This window comes from Hyperoodon ampullatus (assembly GCF_949752795.1).
Source record: "Hyperoodon ampullatus genome assembly, chromosome: 11".
Classification (NCBI taxonomy): domain Eukaryota; kingdom Metazoa; phylum Chordata; class Mammalia; order Artiodactyla; family Ziphiidae; genus Hyperoodon; species Hyperoodon ampullatus.
Window position 1 is genome coordinate 20,958,771 of NC_136924.1, and position 17,916 is coordinate 20,976,686.

The 17,916-nt window shown below is 40.0% G+C and overlaps 1 protein-coding gene across 1 annotated transcript in view; it reads left to right on the forward strand.

Annotated features, from left to right (window-relative positions):
- CFAP54 (cilia and flagella associated protein 54) overlaps positions 1–17,916 on the forward strand; it is a gene marked incomplete at both ends in the record, with an annotated part of 308,135 nt that overhangs the window by 218,650 nt on the left and 71,569 nt on the right. Inside the window, 5 exons of the mRNA XM_079714797.1 lie at positions 2,756–2,908; positions 4,168–4,273; positions 5,225–5,321; positions 10,765–10,863; positions 11,372–11,513. Coding sequence (XP_079570923.1) covers positions 2,756–2,908; positions 4,168–4,273; positions 5,225–5,321; positions 10,765–10,863; positions 11,372–11,513 — 597 coding nt within the window. The remainder of the gene's footprint in view (positions 1–2,755; positions 2,909–4,167; positions 4,274–5,224; positions 5,322–10,764; positions 10,864–11,371; positions 11,514–17,916) is intronic.

The following is a 17,916-nucleotide window of genomic DNA, read 5'->3' on the forward strand; positions in this document are numbered from 1 at the left end:
CCTGGTCTAGGAAGATCCCACATGCTGCGGAACAACTAAGCTGGTGCGCCACAGCTACTGAGCCTGTGCTCTAGAGCCCGTGAGCCACAAGTGCTGAGGCCTGCATGCCTAGAGCCCGTGCTCTGCAAGAAGAGAAGCCACCGCGATGAGAAGCCTGTGCACCACAACAAAGGGTAGCCCCCGCTCACTGCAACTAGAGAAAACCTGCGCACAGAAACGAAGACCCAATGCAGCCAAAATTTAAATAAATAAATAATTAAATTAATTAATTTAAAAAATGAAACATGACCCCAGAAAAGAGAATTAAAAAAAAAAAAAAGAATGGGAGATGTATTGAGATGTGAGACTGTATGGGACAAATCGTATTAGCATATCCTTCTGGCCTAAGATCTAATTGCAGTTGGTAATTGTTGGGGTTTAAGAGCATGGACTCTGGAGAAAGAATTCTGGTCCAGTTCCCTTGAGGAAATCATTTAACTTCTCTGTGTGTCAGTTTCCTTTCTCCTAAAATGTAAATAAGAAAGGTGCCAGTCTCCCTGGGGTGAATTGAGTGGACTGTGTAACATGTTTAGGAGGGCAGCTAGTTTGTTCTAAGAGCTTTGTAGGTGTCAGCTCTTCTCACTGTTCCATGCCTGGCCTCCTTACTCTCCTCGGAAGTCCGGGGAAGCAAGCCTTCAATTTCTTCATCTCCATTTTCTCAGTAAAGTGCTACCATCCTGCCTTGTCCAGAGGAAGGGCTCTGTAACTTCTCCCTGGATAAAGGGCCGGGGATGGGGGAGGGAAAGATACTTTTTCTACTGTCTTCCCACTCATATAGCACATTCCTGAACTAAATATTTACAAAACGTCCTAGGTTTCCTGAAAACTCTTTATAGGGCATGGCATCTTGGATTTAAAATTTTCAGAACTTGAAGGGACCTCAGATATTTTCTAGTTCTGCTGCCTCAAGGCTCAGAGGCATGTAGGGACTTGTTCAAAGCCTCAGATGACATGGTAGCACCAATGACTGGCTTGTACCCAGCATTTCAGCTACAACTCAGCAGCTGTATCCTTCTGCAATCCTACACTGCCTTTCTGTTCATACTGCTCTACTGTGCCTGTTAAACTATTCTATTAATGCAGTTTCCCCCCTAGTTGTCTTTTACTCAACGTTTCTCTTCTTTAAACTTTCCAAAAGATAAAGTGGTCATCAGCTGCTGGCCTTGACAGCTGTATTATCTGGGTAGGCATCCCTGACCTTTCCCAGGTCTGGCCAGGGCTCTTGTAACCTGCTACCACAGTGTCCAGTGCTTTCACTGCCACACAATCAACCACACCGTGTTTTGATTGCCTGTCTGGCTGTTCTCATTCCCTGTTGGACACTAAGCTCCACGGTCTCTCTCTTAAGGGGTTACTGCAGTGTCATGGTTTAGGGTATGGGCCCTGGAGCTGGACTGCCTAGGTTCAGATCACAGCCCTGCTATTTACTAGTCGCGTGACTTTGGGCAAGTTACTTAAACTTCACTGTGCCACTGCTTTTTCCTCTGTAACATGAGCATAATAATGGTATCTACTCAGAGTTGGGAGGATTGCATGAGATAATGCTTAAGTACTTGGGATGGTACCTGGCATGTAGGAAGTACTTAATGAAACTTAGCTCTTATTTTTCAATTTTCTCGTTTTTTATCCGGTGCCTAAGCACTCAGAAAATATTTGTCAAATAAATGTCTGTCTGTCTGTCTTCGAGGTGATCAGAAATTAAATCTAATGCCTCTTCAACAATGCAACAATCCTTCATTATGTTAAGTAGTGATGGGACCGCATAAGAAGTATAACATGTGGCCTTTGTCCATAATGGGTTTGCCAGCTAGTTGGGATGACAAAATATGCAATGCAAGCAACTGCTATAGAGCTGAATAGAAATTACCGCCTATTAATTTTTGCAAATTTTATTGGTAACAACATAAAACTACATAAAACTTCCAGTTGTTTCCCTACAAACAACCTCATCTTAGGAACACAAAAGTTGTTATGTAGAGCATTATGAAATTTTAGAACTGAAAGAGGCTTGAGAGATTATCCTTCATTTTATTTTTATTTATCTTTAAAATTTTTTTATTGGAGTATAGTTGATTTACAATGTTGTGTTAGTTTCAGGTATACTATCCTTCATTTTAAAAATGAGAAAATGTTGAAATTTATCAAAGACAAAGTTTCAAAGGTCTATTGTTTATAGTTCATTGATATATTTGGGTATTGTGTTTCTTTTTTTTTTTTTTTTTTTTTTGCGGTACGCGGGCCTCTCACTGTTGTGGCCTCTCCCGTTGCGGAGCACAGGCTCCAGACGCGCAGGCTCAGCGGCCATGGCTCACGGGCCCAACCGCTCCGCGGCATGTGGGATCTTCCCGGACCGGGGCATGAACCCGTGTCCCCTGCATCGGCAGGCAGACTCTCAATCACTGCGCCACCAGGGAAGCCCTATTGTGTTTCTTTAAAGCATTTCTTCAATGCTAAAAACTAAAGACCCCCAGAGTTCTTCTTCTTTTTTTTTTTTTTTTGACCATGCCTCAGGGCTTGTGGGATCTCAGTTCCCCGACGGGGATTGGACCCTGGCCATTGCAGTGAAAGCCCAGAATCCTAACCACTAGGTCAACAGGGAACTCCCTCCCAGAGTTCTTCAATTGTACCTACTGTGAGAGAAGTCTGGTAACTGAGAGGTTTGTTATGAATACTGTATATCTATTGTTCCCTTTTCACACAACTGCCTTTCTTTTAGGACATACAGTGGCCAAGCAAGTATATACCAGTAAAAAGAAGGATCCCTCAAAGTGGTTACCTTCCCTTCATCTTTTTGAAATAGCTTTGAAGCTCGCTAAGACATCAGGAACAGAAGAACAAGAAGTGGAAGCTGAAATCTTTTTTCAGAAAGGTAAGATGTATTTAGGGTCAGAACTATGATAAAGTTTGAGGATTATTTTTTTCCCATGAACAAAAGGCTTCTTAAAAATCTGGTCACTGATTATACAAAATACTGATTTTACAAAGGGCTTGTTGATGACAAACACCTTGGTATCTCTGCCAAACTCAGTTTTGGATAAAGAGAACACTGTGTATTTTAAGTTTATATCTAGAAAGGAAAAAAGTACTCCATTTTCGTTTCCTTTATAATTACAATTGACCTTCCTTACACAAAGTTTCATGTTTGACTCAAAAATCTCAGCATCAGCCATTTAGCTATGAATAATGTTTCTTAAAGAATGCTTGGAAGATATTTTTTTATTTCATTACTTAACTAAGTATTTTAGCTAATTTCTATAAAAGATACATACCCATTTAAATTAAATAGCTATAGCAATCTTATTTATAGCTTATATACAACACACATTTGCATAATACATCATATAATTTTATTGTGGCCATTTTAGCCATGAGAAAAATGATGATGACAATTGGTATCACTTATTGAGCATCTACTAGATACTAAACACTGTAGTTGGTGTTTTACATCTCATATTGCCAATTCTTACAACAGCACTACAAGGTAGGCATGACCAATCCCAGTTGGCAGATGAGGTGCAGTCTGGGTAAATAACTATCTGTAAGTCCAGACGTGAACTTAACACCAGGTGGCTCTGTGCCCTGTGCACATGCTGCATGGAAACTGTGAATCCTTTTTATAGTGATTGTAAGATTTGCCTTTCCTGCCCTTCTTGCTACAGAAGTACCATTCCAGCACCTGCATTTGAAGGCTGTGGCTCACCATGAGGGGTGGGAGCTGTGTGCAAATGAGAGCGTTGGCATCATCCGTGCTGGTTCTCAAGCGTTTCCTGACTTTCTAGGGTTTGTTTTTAGCAAAGATGTTTTCTACGATACCTGCAATGATAGAGGAAAGAAGAAAATGGATTTAGATAAAGGGAATGTGGAGCACAAAGTAAGGAAATGGAGAGGAAAGTAAGATGATAAGAACAGTTGTGTCTGGAGAGTGAAGGGAGGCAGGGGGAGCCTTCCTGGGGAAGGAAGCAACAGCTCTTTCCCCATTGGCTTACCTTCTAGGAAGAAACAGGAGATAGACGGACAAAAAGGACAGCACGTTCAGTTTTCCAAATTTCCTGCATAAAATATTTGTTCTGAAGTTCTAAATGATAGAAAAAGGAAAAACCATCTTTGTATATCCTTTTCTTCTTTCAGGCAAAATAGAATGTCAAATATTGATGGAAGAGAAATCTCCAACTTTGCAACTTGAGAGTCTATTTGAAGCTATACAGCTAAGCTTGAGACATGATCAAAACTCAGGGTAAAAAAAAAAAAGACCTTTCCATTATCATGACAATGTGTGTTTGGGTTTGAGACCCGTGTTCTGGTAGTCCATTGACTATTTAAGGCTGGAGCGTTGAAGGCTGGACACTGGGGCACCCTTTTCCCACGGCAGGGCTAGTTCACTGGGGTGTGTTGTGCAGCAGGTTCACTGACTTCCTTGTCAAGCTTGATGCTCTTGGCTCTGCTCCAAGGCCTCATTTACAGTGATGGTTGATGATGGTGGTCAGCGTGGTGACGTACTGGACTGTGAAGCGCTTCTAGTCTGTACTCAGGTTGATCTCCTGTCAGTCCCAGGTTACAGGAGCCTCCACTAGATGTGAAATTGTATCTAGAAGGGATTTATGTGAATATTCACTCTGGTTCAGCAGTACCAAGGCTGGCCAACTCAATTCTGTATAAAAGTCACCTTAAGATGGAGAATAAGCCAGCATTATTACAACTGCACTGACTTAACTGGTCCCACCTGACAGGTTTGATAGTGACTACACAGACCTAACCCATGCCGAATCACGGCTTTCAGCATAACTCTGTGTCTCTTTCGAACTTACTATAATTAACGTAGGAGAGTGGAGAGAGAGGTCTGGTTTTCCAGGCAGATTCCTCCAGTCTTGACTGTCACTTCTTTAGTGCCTTGTTTGCTGGAATAGTCCAGAATGGTCTTGATGCTGGACTGCATTGTGGTCATGGCATGGAGTATTGCCAGCACAGGACAAGGTAGAATGCTCAGCTCTCTTCAAGAGCTTTCAATTTCAGTAGGAAGGAAGATGCCCGTGTCTAAGCCACACGTGCTCTGAAAAGAGGGTGAGTTTGGAACAGATGCTGGTTTTGCCTATTTTTGCCTTTTATTTTCTCAGAAATTGTTGACACAAGATGCAAAATGATTATGAATGGTGAGCTATCTAATAAGTACAATGCTGTATCATTTTAGGTTGATAAGAGACTCCTACCTCGAAATAGCCCTATTATTTTTGCACATGAGGAAGCCAAAGAGCAAACTTTCAGCATCACCATTAACACTTACTAAGGTAACAAACAATTTTATTAGAAATTTAAAGTATGTTGCCTTTGAACTTGCTTACTTTGCTAGCACTGTGCTATGGAAATAAAGAAACTGTTTTTCTTTGTGACTTGAAGAAATTAATTCATTACTTAATGCTCATACTCATGTTTAGATACCTCTTTCGATATTTTTACGTAAGACTCTGGAAACAGATTTCATGTGTACATTTTTGCCTGTTAAAATGTTATCCATGAAATGTAGGTGTATATAAATACTCTAAGTCATTAGTATTGATCAGGAGATTGCAGGAAATGACATATTGGTTAAGCAGATGGACATGTATGGTTTTCACCACTGACGTGGCTTGCAAACAGATCACCTGTTGAAAAGAGTCATTCATTCATTCATCCCATATCTACTGAGCATGTACTATGACCCAGGCCGTACTCTGGAAGGTGATAAAGCAAGATTCAAGACAAACTCAGTGCTTGCTTCCACGCACTTACTCTTCAGTGGAGGGAGACAGATAATAAACGTGGAAAGGAAGAAAGCAAGAGGAAGAAAGGTGGGAGGAAGAGAAGTGAAGGAAGGCGGGGGGGTGCTTTAGGTGGTGAAATTTAGGATTAGGAAATAACTCTGGTTGGTGGGATTGTGAATGACTGTGGTGGAAAGAGCTGGAAAGTGGGATTTGATGGATTGGGAGGGAGCATGTAAAGAGTGGCAGAGGCATGTACTCCCTCAAGCAGCACTTCCAAATAAGGGGCAGAAACATCTCCAGGGATCCTGTGATCCTGATGAGGTCTGAGATTTGGCCTTTCTAAGGAGCTCCCGGGTAATGCCTGTGCTGCTGGTCTGTGGGCCACACTTGAGTACCAAGGATCCAGACAGAGGGAGATCCTCTGGGCAGGAAGTTGGGTGGTTTGGAGGTGGATGAACCCAGTAACTTTGTTTTCATTTTTTAAGAAAAACTGTCTAGTTTTTTATTCTTTAAATTTCAGTATGCGTTATATATTTCATTCTTATTAAATAATCCTCTGACCCACCAAAAAATCTTTCCAGAAAATTTTGATGTCAAATCTCTAATTTTTGAGACAGCATAAACATGATTTAAAACCTTTAGGCAGGGCTTCCCTGGTGGCGCAATGGTTGAGAATCTGCCTGCTAATGCAGAGGACACGGGTTCGAGCCCTGGTCTGGGAAGATCCCACATGCCGCGGAGCAATTAAGCCCGTGAGCCACAACTACTGAGCCTGCGCGTCTGGAGCCTGTGCTCTGCAACGAGAGAGGCTGCGACAGTGAGAGGCCCACGCACCGCGATGAAGAGCGGCCCCCGCTTGCCACAACTAGAGAAAGCCCTCCCACAGAAACGAAGACCCAACACAGCAAAAATAAATAAATTAATTAATAAACTCCTACCCCAAACATCTTAAAAAAAAAAAAAAAAAAAAAAACCTTTAGGCAAATAAGCTTTCATTCAGCTGAACTACTCATATGGTTGCTGCCTTAGGTGGATAGCAGCTATTTTTTTTTTCATCAAGATGATTACATAGAAAACTTACTTTTGTGGTGTGATAAACATCTTTATGTCCAATAAGAGAAAACAAAAATATTTGTTTCCATAGCAATTTGCAATGCAAATTGATAAGATTCTAGGATAGAAGTATATCACCTTTTGGGCCTTCTCTAGGGAGGTGTTTCTAATTAATTAAGAGATTGAACAAATAAGATTTGAGTGAAAAGAATAGTATACTTCTATACACTATGATCATTATTTTCTGTATATCTTTTTAAAAAATTAATTTATTTATTTATTTTTGGCTGCATTGGCAGGTCTTTGTTGCTGTGTGTGAGCTTTCCCTAGTTGTGGCGAGCGGGGGCCACTCCTCGTTGCGGTGCTCAGTCTTCTCATTGCGGTGGCTTCTCTTGTTGCGGAGCACGGGCTCTAGGCGCGCGGGCTTCAGTAGTTGTGGCTCGCAGGCTCTAGAGTGCAGGCTCAGTAGTTGTGGCACACGGGCTTAGTTGTTCTGTGGCATGTGGGATCTTCCCGGACCAGGGATCGAACCTGTGTCCCCTGCATTGGCAGGCAGATTCTTAACCACTGCGCCATCAAGGGAGCCCATACCACATTTTCTTAATCCATTCACAGGTGATGGACATACGAATTGTTTCCACTTTTTGGCTATTATGATCAATGCTGCTTTGAATATTCATATACAAATTTTTTATGTGGACATATGTTTTCAATTCCTTCGGGTGTATACCTAAGAATGGAATTGCTGGGTCATATGTCAACTCTCTGTTTAGACTGCTGATGATCTGTTAGATTGTTTTCCAAAGTGGCTGTACCATTGTGTATTCCTACCAGCAGTGTATGAGGGTTCCAAATTCTCCACATCCTTGATAACAATTGTTATTATTTATCTTTCTGATTATAGCCATCCTAGTGGGTATGAAGTAATATTTCATTGTGATTTTGATTTCCCTGATGGTTAATGATACTGAAATCTTTTCATGTGTTTATTAGCCATTTGTATATCTTCTTTGGGAAAATGTCTATTCAGATCCTTGGCCCATAGCCTAAATCGGGTTATCTTTTTTTATCACTGAGTTGTAAGAATTTTTAAATATATATTCTAGATATATGTCTCTTATCAGATACATAATTTGCAAATATTTTTCCCGGTTGTGGCTTGTCTTTTCATGCTGTTAATCGTGTCTTTGGAAACAAAAAAGCTTTTAGTTTTAATGAAGTCCAATCTATCATCTTTTTCTTTTATGTTTTGTGGTTTTGGTAGCTCTTTACCTAACCCCAGATGTTGAAGATTTTCTCGTATGTTTTCTTCTAAAAGTTTTATAGCTTTAATGTTTAAGTCCATGGTCCATTTTGAATTAATCTTTTTTGTAAAGTGTGAGGTAAGGCTCTAAATTCATATTTTTGCACATAGATATCCATTTGTCTCAGCACCATTTGTTGAAAAAACTATCTTTCTTTACTGAATTGCCTTGGCTCCTTTGTCAAAAAGTTTATTGATCATAAATATAAATATTTATTCCTAGACTCCCAATTCTATTCCATTGATCCATAAATCTACCTTTATGTGAGTATCCATTATCTTGGTTACTGTGTGGCTTGTAGTAAGTTTTTTGAAATTGGAAAGTACATGCCTTCCAGTTATTTTCTTCCTTTTCAAAATTGTTTTCACTTTGAGTCTTTTGCATTTTCATATACACTTTAGAATCTGCTTGTCAATTTCTGCCAAAAAACTAACAGAATTTTGGTAGACATTGTGTTAAATCTAGAGATCAATTTGTGGACAGTTGGCATGTTAAAAATGTCAAATCCTCCAATTCATAAATATGAACTCTCTCTTCATTTATTTAGATATTAATTTTTCTCAAAATGTTTTTTACTTTTCAGTGTACAAATTTTGTACATTTTTGTTAAGTTTATTTCTATTGTGAACAGGTATTTTCTTAATTTTACTTTCAGATTGTTCATTGCTGGTACACAGAAATACAGTTGATTTATGAGTATTGAGTTTTGTATCCTGTGATTTTGCTAATAAACACATTTATTAATTCTAGAGGGGTGTGTGTGTGTATCTTGGAATTTTTTACAAATAGCATCATGTCTCCTGCAAACAAAGACAATTTAACTTCTTCATTTCCTATCTAAATGCATTTTTTTTCTTTTTCTTGCCTGTTTGCATAAGCTAGTATCTCCTACTCAACGTTGAACACCTCTCAATCCCTCCTCAATAAAGCCTTCCTCTCAATTCAAAATGAGCTTTTTTTTTTTTTTTTTTCCTGCGGTACGTGGGCCTCTCACTGTTGTGGCCTCTCCCGTTGCGGAGCACATGCTCTGGATGCGCAGGCTCAGCGGCCATGGCTCATGGGCCCAGCCGCTCCACGGCATGTGGGATCTTCCCGGACCGGGGTACAAATCCGTGTCCCCTGCATCGGCAGGCAGACTCTCAACCACTGTGCCACCAGGGAAGCCCTGAGCTCTCGTTTTTGAATGTGTGTGTCACTAATTGTTCTTACAATATAGTTATTTAATGTTATTCTATATTCTTCACTCAATGCCTATTAACCTTGTTTCCAGAATTAAATAGGTGAATTGCCCAAGCTTATATAGTCAGTAAGCTGTCAATGGCTACACCAGAGCCTAAGTAGTTTTATTACAGTTGGTGACTGGGGTCTCCCTATTTGGGACAGGACTATATTGCTTAGATTTTAGATTCCCCATGGGTAGATCTCTCCAGGTATCATCTGTCTACCTCCAAACTTAACACTTGATCTGGGCCAGGCCACCTTTGTGCATTGTATTTCCTGCTCTGGCATTAGCTTTATTCATTGCATTTCTTTTTCCTTGGGAGGCTTATAGCCAGAAGTAAAAGAAAGATATTTTTGTTATTGCTTGTTTTATTCTGGAGTTTTGTTGAAGATTTTAAAAATCGGGGCTTCCCTGGTGGCGCAGTGGTTGAGAGTCCGCCTGCCGATGCAGGGGACACGGGTTCGTGCCCTGGTCCGGGAAGATCCCACATGCCGCGGAGCAGCTGGGCCTGTGAGCCGTGGCCGCTGAGCCTGCGCGTCCGGAGCCTGTGCTCCGCAACGGGAGAGGCCACAGCAGTGAGAGGCCCACGTACCGCAAAAAAAAAATAAATAAATAAAAATCGGCCAAAATACGACCATCAAAAATTAGAATAAGCAATCTAATTGAATAGTTTTTACAGATTAGTTAAATCTTTAAAATTGACTATTAATACTTTAAAAATGTAAAACAGATACTATGTTTCTGGTGGAGTTTCTGTTTACTTCTATACTATTGACTTTTTTATATTTAAAAGCTGAACACACACACACCCTCCCATGTTAAACATATCTCCTTTCATTGTCACTTTTTGCTATTCTATGGAACGTTATGATTACAGTCATCCCTTTAATAGTTTTGTAGTTAGAAAACTGATAGCAAATACCTATCAAAAACCTTTAAGTAATATTCTTGTTTCTGATGTCTTTACACACAATATATATTCAATTTCTAGATCCTCTATTAAGATGGTAAATAACATTTACTTAAAATGCAGTTTGTGTTTATTTTATTTTTATTCAAATAATGTAAACTCATCTAGAAAATCACAAAAAAAGATAAAAATAATTAAATTGCCCTTAAAACCTGGGATAATTGATAATTTTCTCTGCTTGTGTATACAGGGAATATATGTGTGTACCTATCTTTTAAAAAATGGGATCATATTTTGCATGTTGTTTTGTAACCTCTACTTTTCTTTTGCTTAAGATAGTTTGGATGCCTTTTCATGTCAATAGATGAATATGCATTATTACACTTAATGACCATGTAGTGTTCCACTAAAATCTTATCTTCAGAAGATGAGAAAATCTATCACGAAACTTTATGATATCTTTATCTATCTTTATCATAAAACATTTGCCATATTTTTTAGGCTCTTCCCAGAAGGCATAGTTCTATTAAAGAACCAACAGTAAATAAATCTGAAATGCACAGTTTATTTGCCTGGATTGCAATAAGAGCTGCCGCACAGGTTGGTGTGAGTTTTATTTAACTCTTCTTTTTATCGTCACATCTGTTAAGGCAAAACAATGTATTGATACAAGAGAAAGGAAAATATCACATTCTTTGGGATTTGCACCAGTGGTGTTTCTTTGGGAAGATTAGAAGTGCTCTTTATATGTGTAGTGTTTTTAATTGCTATTAGCCAGACTTGGTTTGATTCAACTTTTCTTTAATGAAAATAATGGGAGATACACATATTTGACACACATTTTGGCAAGTATCTGTTATAGCTAGGGGAGGTAGCCTATTCAAAATGACTTATTTATTGATTAAATTGTCAACAGTCATGATTTGTTTGACTATGATATATACTACATGTTGGGGATCACATATTGTTTTTCAGTTTGTCTTTATTTTTTCCCTAATGTGTACCAAATGTTATTTTATGAATTTGCTTTTTCACATTATTTACCTAATGGATAATCTATGAATCAGGAAGCTTGCATTTATGAACTCTAATTATGCATTAATTTTAGGTCAGTGAGGCTGTGCTGGCAATCAACCTACTTATCGGAAAGACAAATGCTAGAACGGATAAAGTTAGTCAACGGGCATTACTGAATATCCCAGAATTTGCCACCATGGATCTTTTGTCTTCATACACAGATTATTTGCTTGGTATGTTTGAATGTTAGGCATTTTATAAAATTGTAATATACGTCATATGTAATCAAGTTTCACAGGTTTAATTATAGAGATTTTAACTTAAAAATGACAATAGTTTGGGGAACCTCTGGGAGAGGATGAGGTCTTAGGATCTAGCTGCTAAAACATAGGGGCCTCAGCTCACTGTACATACATACATGGTACTCCATCTGCTGCTGCATTTCAGATGCAGGGCTCTGTGAAAAAATGGTATTTCCTGATGTCTGTTTATTTTCCAGTTCACACATTTCAAATGAGACCTTTTGGGATTATTTATTTGAGGGACCTTCTCTGATCCTCTAAAATGTGTACTCACTCTTACACTCTCATATGACTCCCTGTCCTTTTTATTAGTTCTTTTATATTTGTGTGTGTGTGTGTGTGTGTGTGTGTGTGCCTGTGCAGTTTGAACTATTTCTCTTATTAAACTATTGTCAGCTTCCTGAGAGCAGGGACTTTAGCTATTTGATTTGCTGCTCTGTCTACAGAAAATCACACATTGCTTACACATAGCCGTCATTTGATATTAATATTTGTTAAATGAATGAATGAGAGGTTAGTGGAATTTAAACTTGACTTTACTGCTATGTTTTTTCTTACTTATGATGCCTTTGTTGGTTAGTAAACTATAATGTAAACCTCTAAGTCAGATCAGCAGTAACATAGATATTGAACAATCACTTACACGTTTGCCCGTTCATTTATTCAAGAAGTATTTATTGAGTGCTTCTTGTGTGCTAAACACTTAGATAGGTTCTAAGGAGCCAAGTACTGGAATCTTACTTCCAGAAGGATATTTTAGGAATAACAGTATCAAATTTTGCTTGGCACTAGGTGAGCATTGAGCCAAAGGGAATGAAAGTGTTAACTTTAACCTGATGGGGGTGGGAACGGTCTTCCTAAAGCCTCTGAAATCACACCTATACGCAGTAGCTTACTCTGCTGGTTAAGGTTAAGTCACCCTTAGCTGAAGAGTTCGTGTCTGAAATCATCTCCTTCATGACTCTCTCCTGAAGAATAGGTGGTCCAGACTATTTTCCAACCTAAAAATGGTTTGCCCTGAGGTTAAACCATCAGATGGATTTTTATGCCAAGGTATTGTTTCCTTATTTTTATTGCCTTCATGCCTAGTAGGATTTTGCTTCATCAGATTTCCGGACCGTGGCCTGGATCTCAGACTGGGTGCATGGCCTTCCTTAGAGTCCCCATAGATAGGCTCCCAGGGGACAAAGCAGGGCAGTCTGGCAGCAGGGGCTGGTCACCGCTTTATTCTCTTGACACTGCTCGTCAACTCAGTTCTCCCTGGTTCAGAATGCCAGGAAGGCAGTCCTCTTAGAAGCACACGTTATTGTTTTGCTACAAAGAGAATGCAATATTAATAATGAAGAGGGTTCAACTTATACCTCGATCCTGTCAAATCATTTAATTTCTCTCAACCTCATTTGTCCTAATCTGAAGACTGAGTGAATTAGATTTATTTATGGGTAAGACTGAAATCTGAAAACTTTAAGACTGTGATTCAACATGGCTGAACATGGCTTCCAACATGGCTATTTCTTTTTCATAATAGCCCCGTATTACCTCTGAAATGTCTGTCTACTTTATCCTAGACATTTTCTTGTTTTACCAGTTTTTAGGCCAGGGATAACAAATAAGTTTCATCTAAAATGCTGTATTAATCAGTTATTGGCAAAATTATACTGTATACCAAACGACCCTAAAACTCAGTGGCTAGAACAACATGACTTCATTCTTTTACTTGTCTCATGTGTTCTGCTTCAGGCTGCAGGCTGAGTTCAGGTGTACTCTGTGTACATTTGTTATGAGACCCAGGCTAAAGAGGCTTTAGCTACCTGGGACCTGCTGTTCTCAGGGTATAAACCAGAGCACAAGGCCAAGACCAAGCACAGAAGCACACTTGAGGCCTTTCTTCACATTAAATCCCATTAGGCATAGCAAGTCACATGGCCAAGTCCAATATCAGTGAGGCAGGGAATTAGACTCTGCATGTGGAGGAAGGAAGAGGGGTGTGAATGTTTGTGGAATGATAATCCAAACTATCACTTCTGGCACGTTCAATCTATGGCTGGTAGCCACCTGAGAAGAATTCTGAACTTCTGTATGGAAACACTGGAAAAGGTGCTGCGGTGATCAGTTAGTAATGTCACCCGTGGGCAATGGCATCCCCTAACCAGATGATCTTAATTGATCCAAATGGGCAGGTAGTCTTCATCTCACCTCTGCTTATTACTAGAATTTATGCTTTACTTTCCTATTTCAGTGGTTTTCCTAGCATCTTCCAGTTTTCAGTTTTCATTTTGTACCATTAGCACTCCTTTACTGTTGTACCAAGATAGTAATTTGAAATGACCAAGTTTTAAAGTCCAATTCATTTTGTATTTTGCCTTAAGAATAATAATTTTGCCCTCCAGTATTTTCCTAGCAGACTGATCATTAATTCATGTTATGATTTCCCTCACTTCAGTATTTGGGTTGGAAGGAAATACTGAATCCCCAACTGATTGCTGCAGATACCCAGATGGCAGTGAGGTTCATATTATAATGAATTGCTAAAGGGCAACAATAACAAATAAAAATTGTTTGATTTTCCTTGCATTAGCATATATTAGCATCCAGGAGAAAACCCCCTCAGTGATTTACCTTCACTAGCATTGACCTGTACATGATGTGGTAAATGATATCCATTGTTTTTATGTGCCGAGCCCTGTACCAGATATTTCTGTCCAGAGGGAGGGTGGAGTCACAGAACACACCAAGGAGTGGGTCTTGCCTTCCATGACCTTCCAGTCTTTGGCCATCAGAACAGGCATCCACTTTGAAATCATATAAATGCAGCTTTTAAGAGGACCATATTAATTAATGGAGGCAGATTAATGTATTTTAATCTAAAGCTGGACACAGGTGGGGTGGGCATATGAGTTTATGAGGAACTTTTTTTTCTGAAAGAAGTACATGTGGGGCAGATACAAATGAATTGGAGGCATGGATACCAGATAGGAGGGGGAGCTCATTTTCTCAGCAGAGCAGTTGACAATCAGAGGAGCATGGTGACAAAATAGACCAGTCACGTGTGGAGGATGGAATATAGATCATCTTGCCAGAACCAGAGAGCAATTGTATGATGTCTATAGAACAATAAGAGAATTGAGTGTTGTAGCTGGTCCAATGTATTGAGGTTTCTTTTACATTGTCTTGTAGGAATAGAGACCCTGAAATGATGCTACTGGCGATATGGGACCATATTTAGATTGAATGCAAAAAAACATTTACCCCGTGTCTACTTTGGGCCCAGTTATATTCAAATATACACCATCTTTTTGTCTTGATTTTCCTGTGGGCTAAATAAAAAATTCAGCTAGGATTAAAAATTATTAAATTCTATAATACACTTTGAATTAAAAGCAACATTTAGGATTAGTGGTTCCAGATGCAGCCTCTCACAACTAAATACACTTGATATATGGAAAAATATAAATACGTGTCATGCCAAAAATCAATGTTGATGAACCTACTGTCAGAACGTAGAGATCTATGGAGCAGAACTGAGAATCAACTGACCGAGAATCAACGAGTACATGCTTTGCCTCTTGAAACAGAGAAAACCGTCCATCCTGAAAAAAATATGATTTGTCTTTCCCATACTGCCTTGCCCCTGGCTCAGAGACATGGGTCAATGCCAACTAAAAACTGAGATGTCATTCCTCTGCTGCTCTCTTGGCTTTTTCTATTCCTCTGAGACACAATTTCCCATAGTGGTGGGGAACTAGGGAGACACATTATATCCTCAAATCCTGAATAATTAAACCATGTACAGGTGAGAATGGAGATAAATCATTCATGCTTACAACAGTGATTTTGTGTGTGTGTGTGTATGAGCATGTGTGTGTATATGTGCTGTATCAGTCCAAAGTGTCAGCAATTCATACAATGAGGGTATGATGAGAACCATCCTCAGCGAAGCAGAGCTGTCCTGGGCAGATGTCTGCAAAAGTCTAGATGTTCCACTCAGAGCTCTGCCCTTTGCTCACGTAAATCTGAGAAAGGACGGTACCATGACCAAGGGCAGAGCGTACGTTCTCCACTCTCTATTGTCGGACACGAGGCATGAAAAGACCCTATTCTAGACAGTCAACAGTGAGAAAATAAGAAACAACAGATGACACACGTGAGAAAATATTGCCACATGAACGCAATGGGATGCTATCCTGAAGACTCAGAGGAAGATTGACCCTTGAAGGAACCAAAGGAAATCTAACAAGATGGTTTGAAACTCTTAGCAGAACCTAAGCAGTCACTCCTGATGCTGTGTGCTGGTGCTTTCTTGTGTGATTTCTTTTATCCTTTAGGAAAGTCCTATGAGAGTGTCACTATGCACATTTATTAAATGAGGCAAGGTGCTGGGAGAGGTATTGAACTCTGGGTGATAGTTCATGGCTAATATAGACCCTCATGTATACAATTCTAAAGGCAGTGCCCTGGATCGTTGTGTTGGGTGTGATAAATAAGTTTTACCAGGAAATCAAAATGCAGAATCGATACTTCTGGTCAACCTGTTGGCCTGAGCTGGCATGAAAGATGCTTCTGCCCTCCCCAATACAAACATATTACAAGGCTGGATAAAATAGAACCAAAATTGTTTTAATTTATAGCTGAGCATGAAATCAGGAAAGGGAGGTCCCAAGTCACCAAAGTAAAATGAGAAATTTTAAGCAAGAGCGGCAGCTGAGCAGTCACTGGAGCAGGAACAGCCAGGGCTGGGACTTGAATACCTGGTGAAAGAAGGGGTCTGGAAAGAGGGCCCCGCAGGTTGGGAACGTCAGAACCTAGCTAACTGCATAACATTGGCGTTCAGAGAGGGCTTGTCCACAAATTGAGGACTAGAAGTACGCTGCCCACTGGCCTGCGTAGCTGCAGAGCAACATGCCAAGTGCCCAGTGAGGGCCAAAAAGCAACCACAGGGGAGAAGTCAGAAACCACCTAAGACTGTGAGGTTGGAATTCACACCTCCTGAATGATGCAGGGAAATGAGCATAAATACTTGCCCAGAACCAGTGAAAGCATGCAGATCTGGCTGGGGATAGTGGAAACTGTTGCAAAGGGATACTCTTCAATCCAGGGTATAAAGGACTCTCCCTCCAAGAAATTCTTCTGAAGATAAACTTAAAGATAGCACAGATGACACCTGGACAAATTTTGGCATCATTTTTGGATTATAAAGAGGAAGAAAAAAATTGTAAACAGAAAAAGCAGACTTTCTACAAAGGAACAGAAATTGTACTGGTCTTAATTTTTCTCTGTGACGTTAAAGACCAAATGACAGGGACTTCCCTGGTGGTCCATTAGTAAAGAATCCACCTGCCAATGCAGGGGACCCTGGTTTGATCCCTGGTCAGGGAACTAAGATCCCACATGCCGCGGGGCATCTAAGCCCGTACACCACAACTACTGAGCTCGTGCGCCTCAGCTAGGGAGCCTGCATGCTGCAAACTACAGAGCCCACATACTCTGGAACTCGCACTCCACAACTAGAGAGAGAAAACTCACGCCGTAACTAGAGAGAAGCCCGCACGCCGCAACGAAAGATCCCACCCACATGCCTCAGCAAACATCCCGCATGCTGCAACTAAGACCCGACACAGCCAAAAATAAATAATAAATAAATCTTTTTTAAAAAAAGACCAAATGACATTGGCCAAATATGTATCGAGGTTCTTTTTTTCTTTTAATTTAGTTCAATTTTTTGCATAGGTAATTTATTCTCAAGAATCACAACTCAAAAGTCATATAAGGGTATGGAGAGAATGTCTCCCTTCCATCTTCTCTGCAAGTGCCTCAGTTCTCCTCCCCAGAGGCAGTCAGTGTTGTCAGAATATTAAGGTCCTATTCCTGCTGTAACAAATAACCACAAATTTAGTGGCTTAAAGCAACACAATATATTATCTTACAGTTCTGGAGTTCTGAAGTCCAAAATAGGCCTTACTGGGCTAAAATTAAGGTGTCAGCAGGGCTACATTCCTCTGGAGGCATTGGGGGAGAATGTTTCCTAAGCTTTTCCAGCTTCTAGAGACCACCTGAGTTTCTTGGCCTGTGGCCCCTTCCTGTAGCTTCCAAGCCATCAGAGTAGCATCTTCAGTCTCTCTGACTCTGATACACTCAGTCTTCTGCTTCCCTTTTCTACATATAAAGACCCCTATGATTACACTAAGCCCACATGGATAATGTAGGATAATCTCCCCATTTCAAGGTCAGTTGACAGGCAACCTTAATTCCATCTGCAACCTTAATTCTCCTTTGCCCTGTAACCTAACATATTCACAGGTTCTGGGGATTCGGGCATGGAAATCTTTAGGGAACC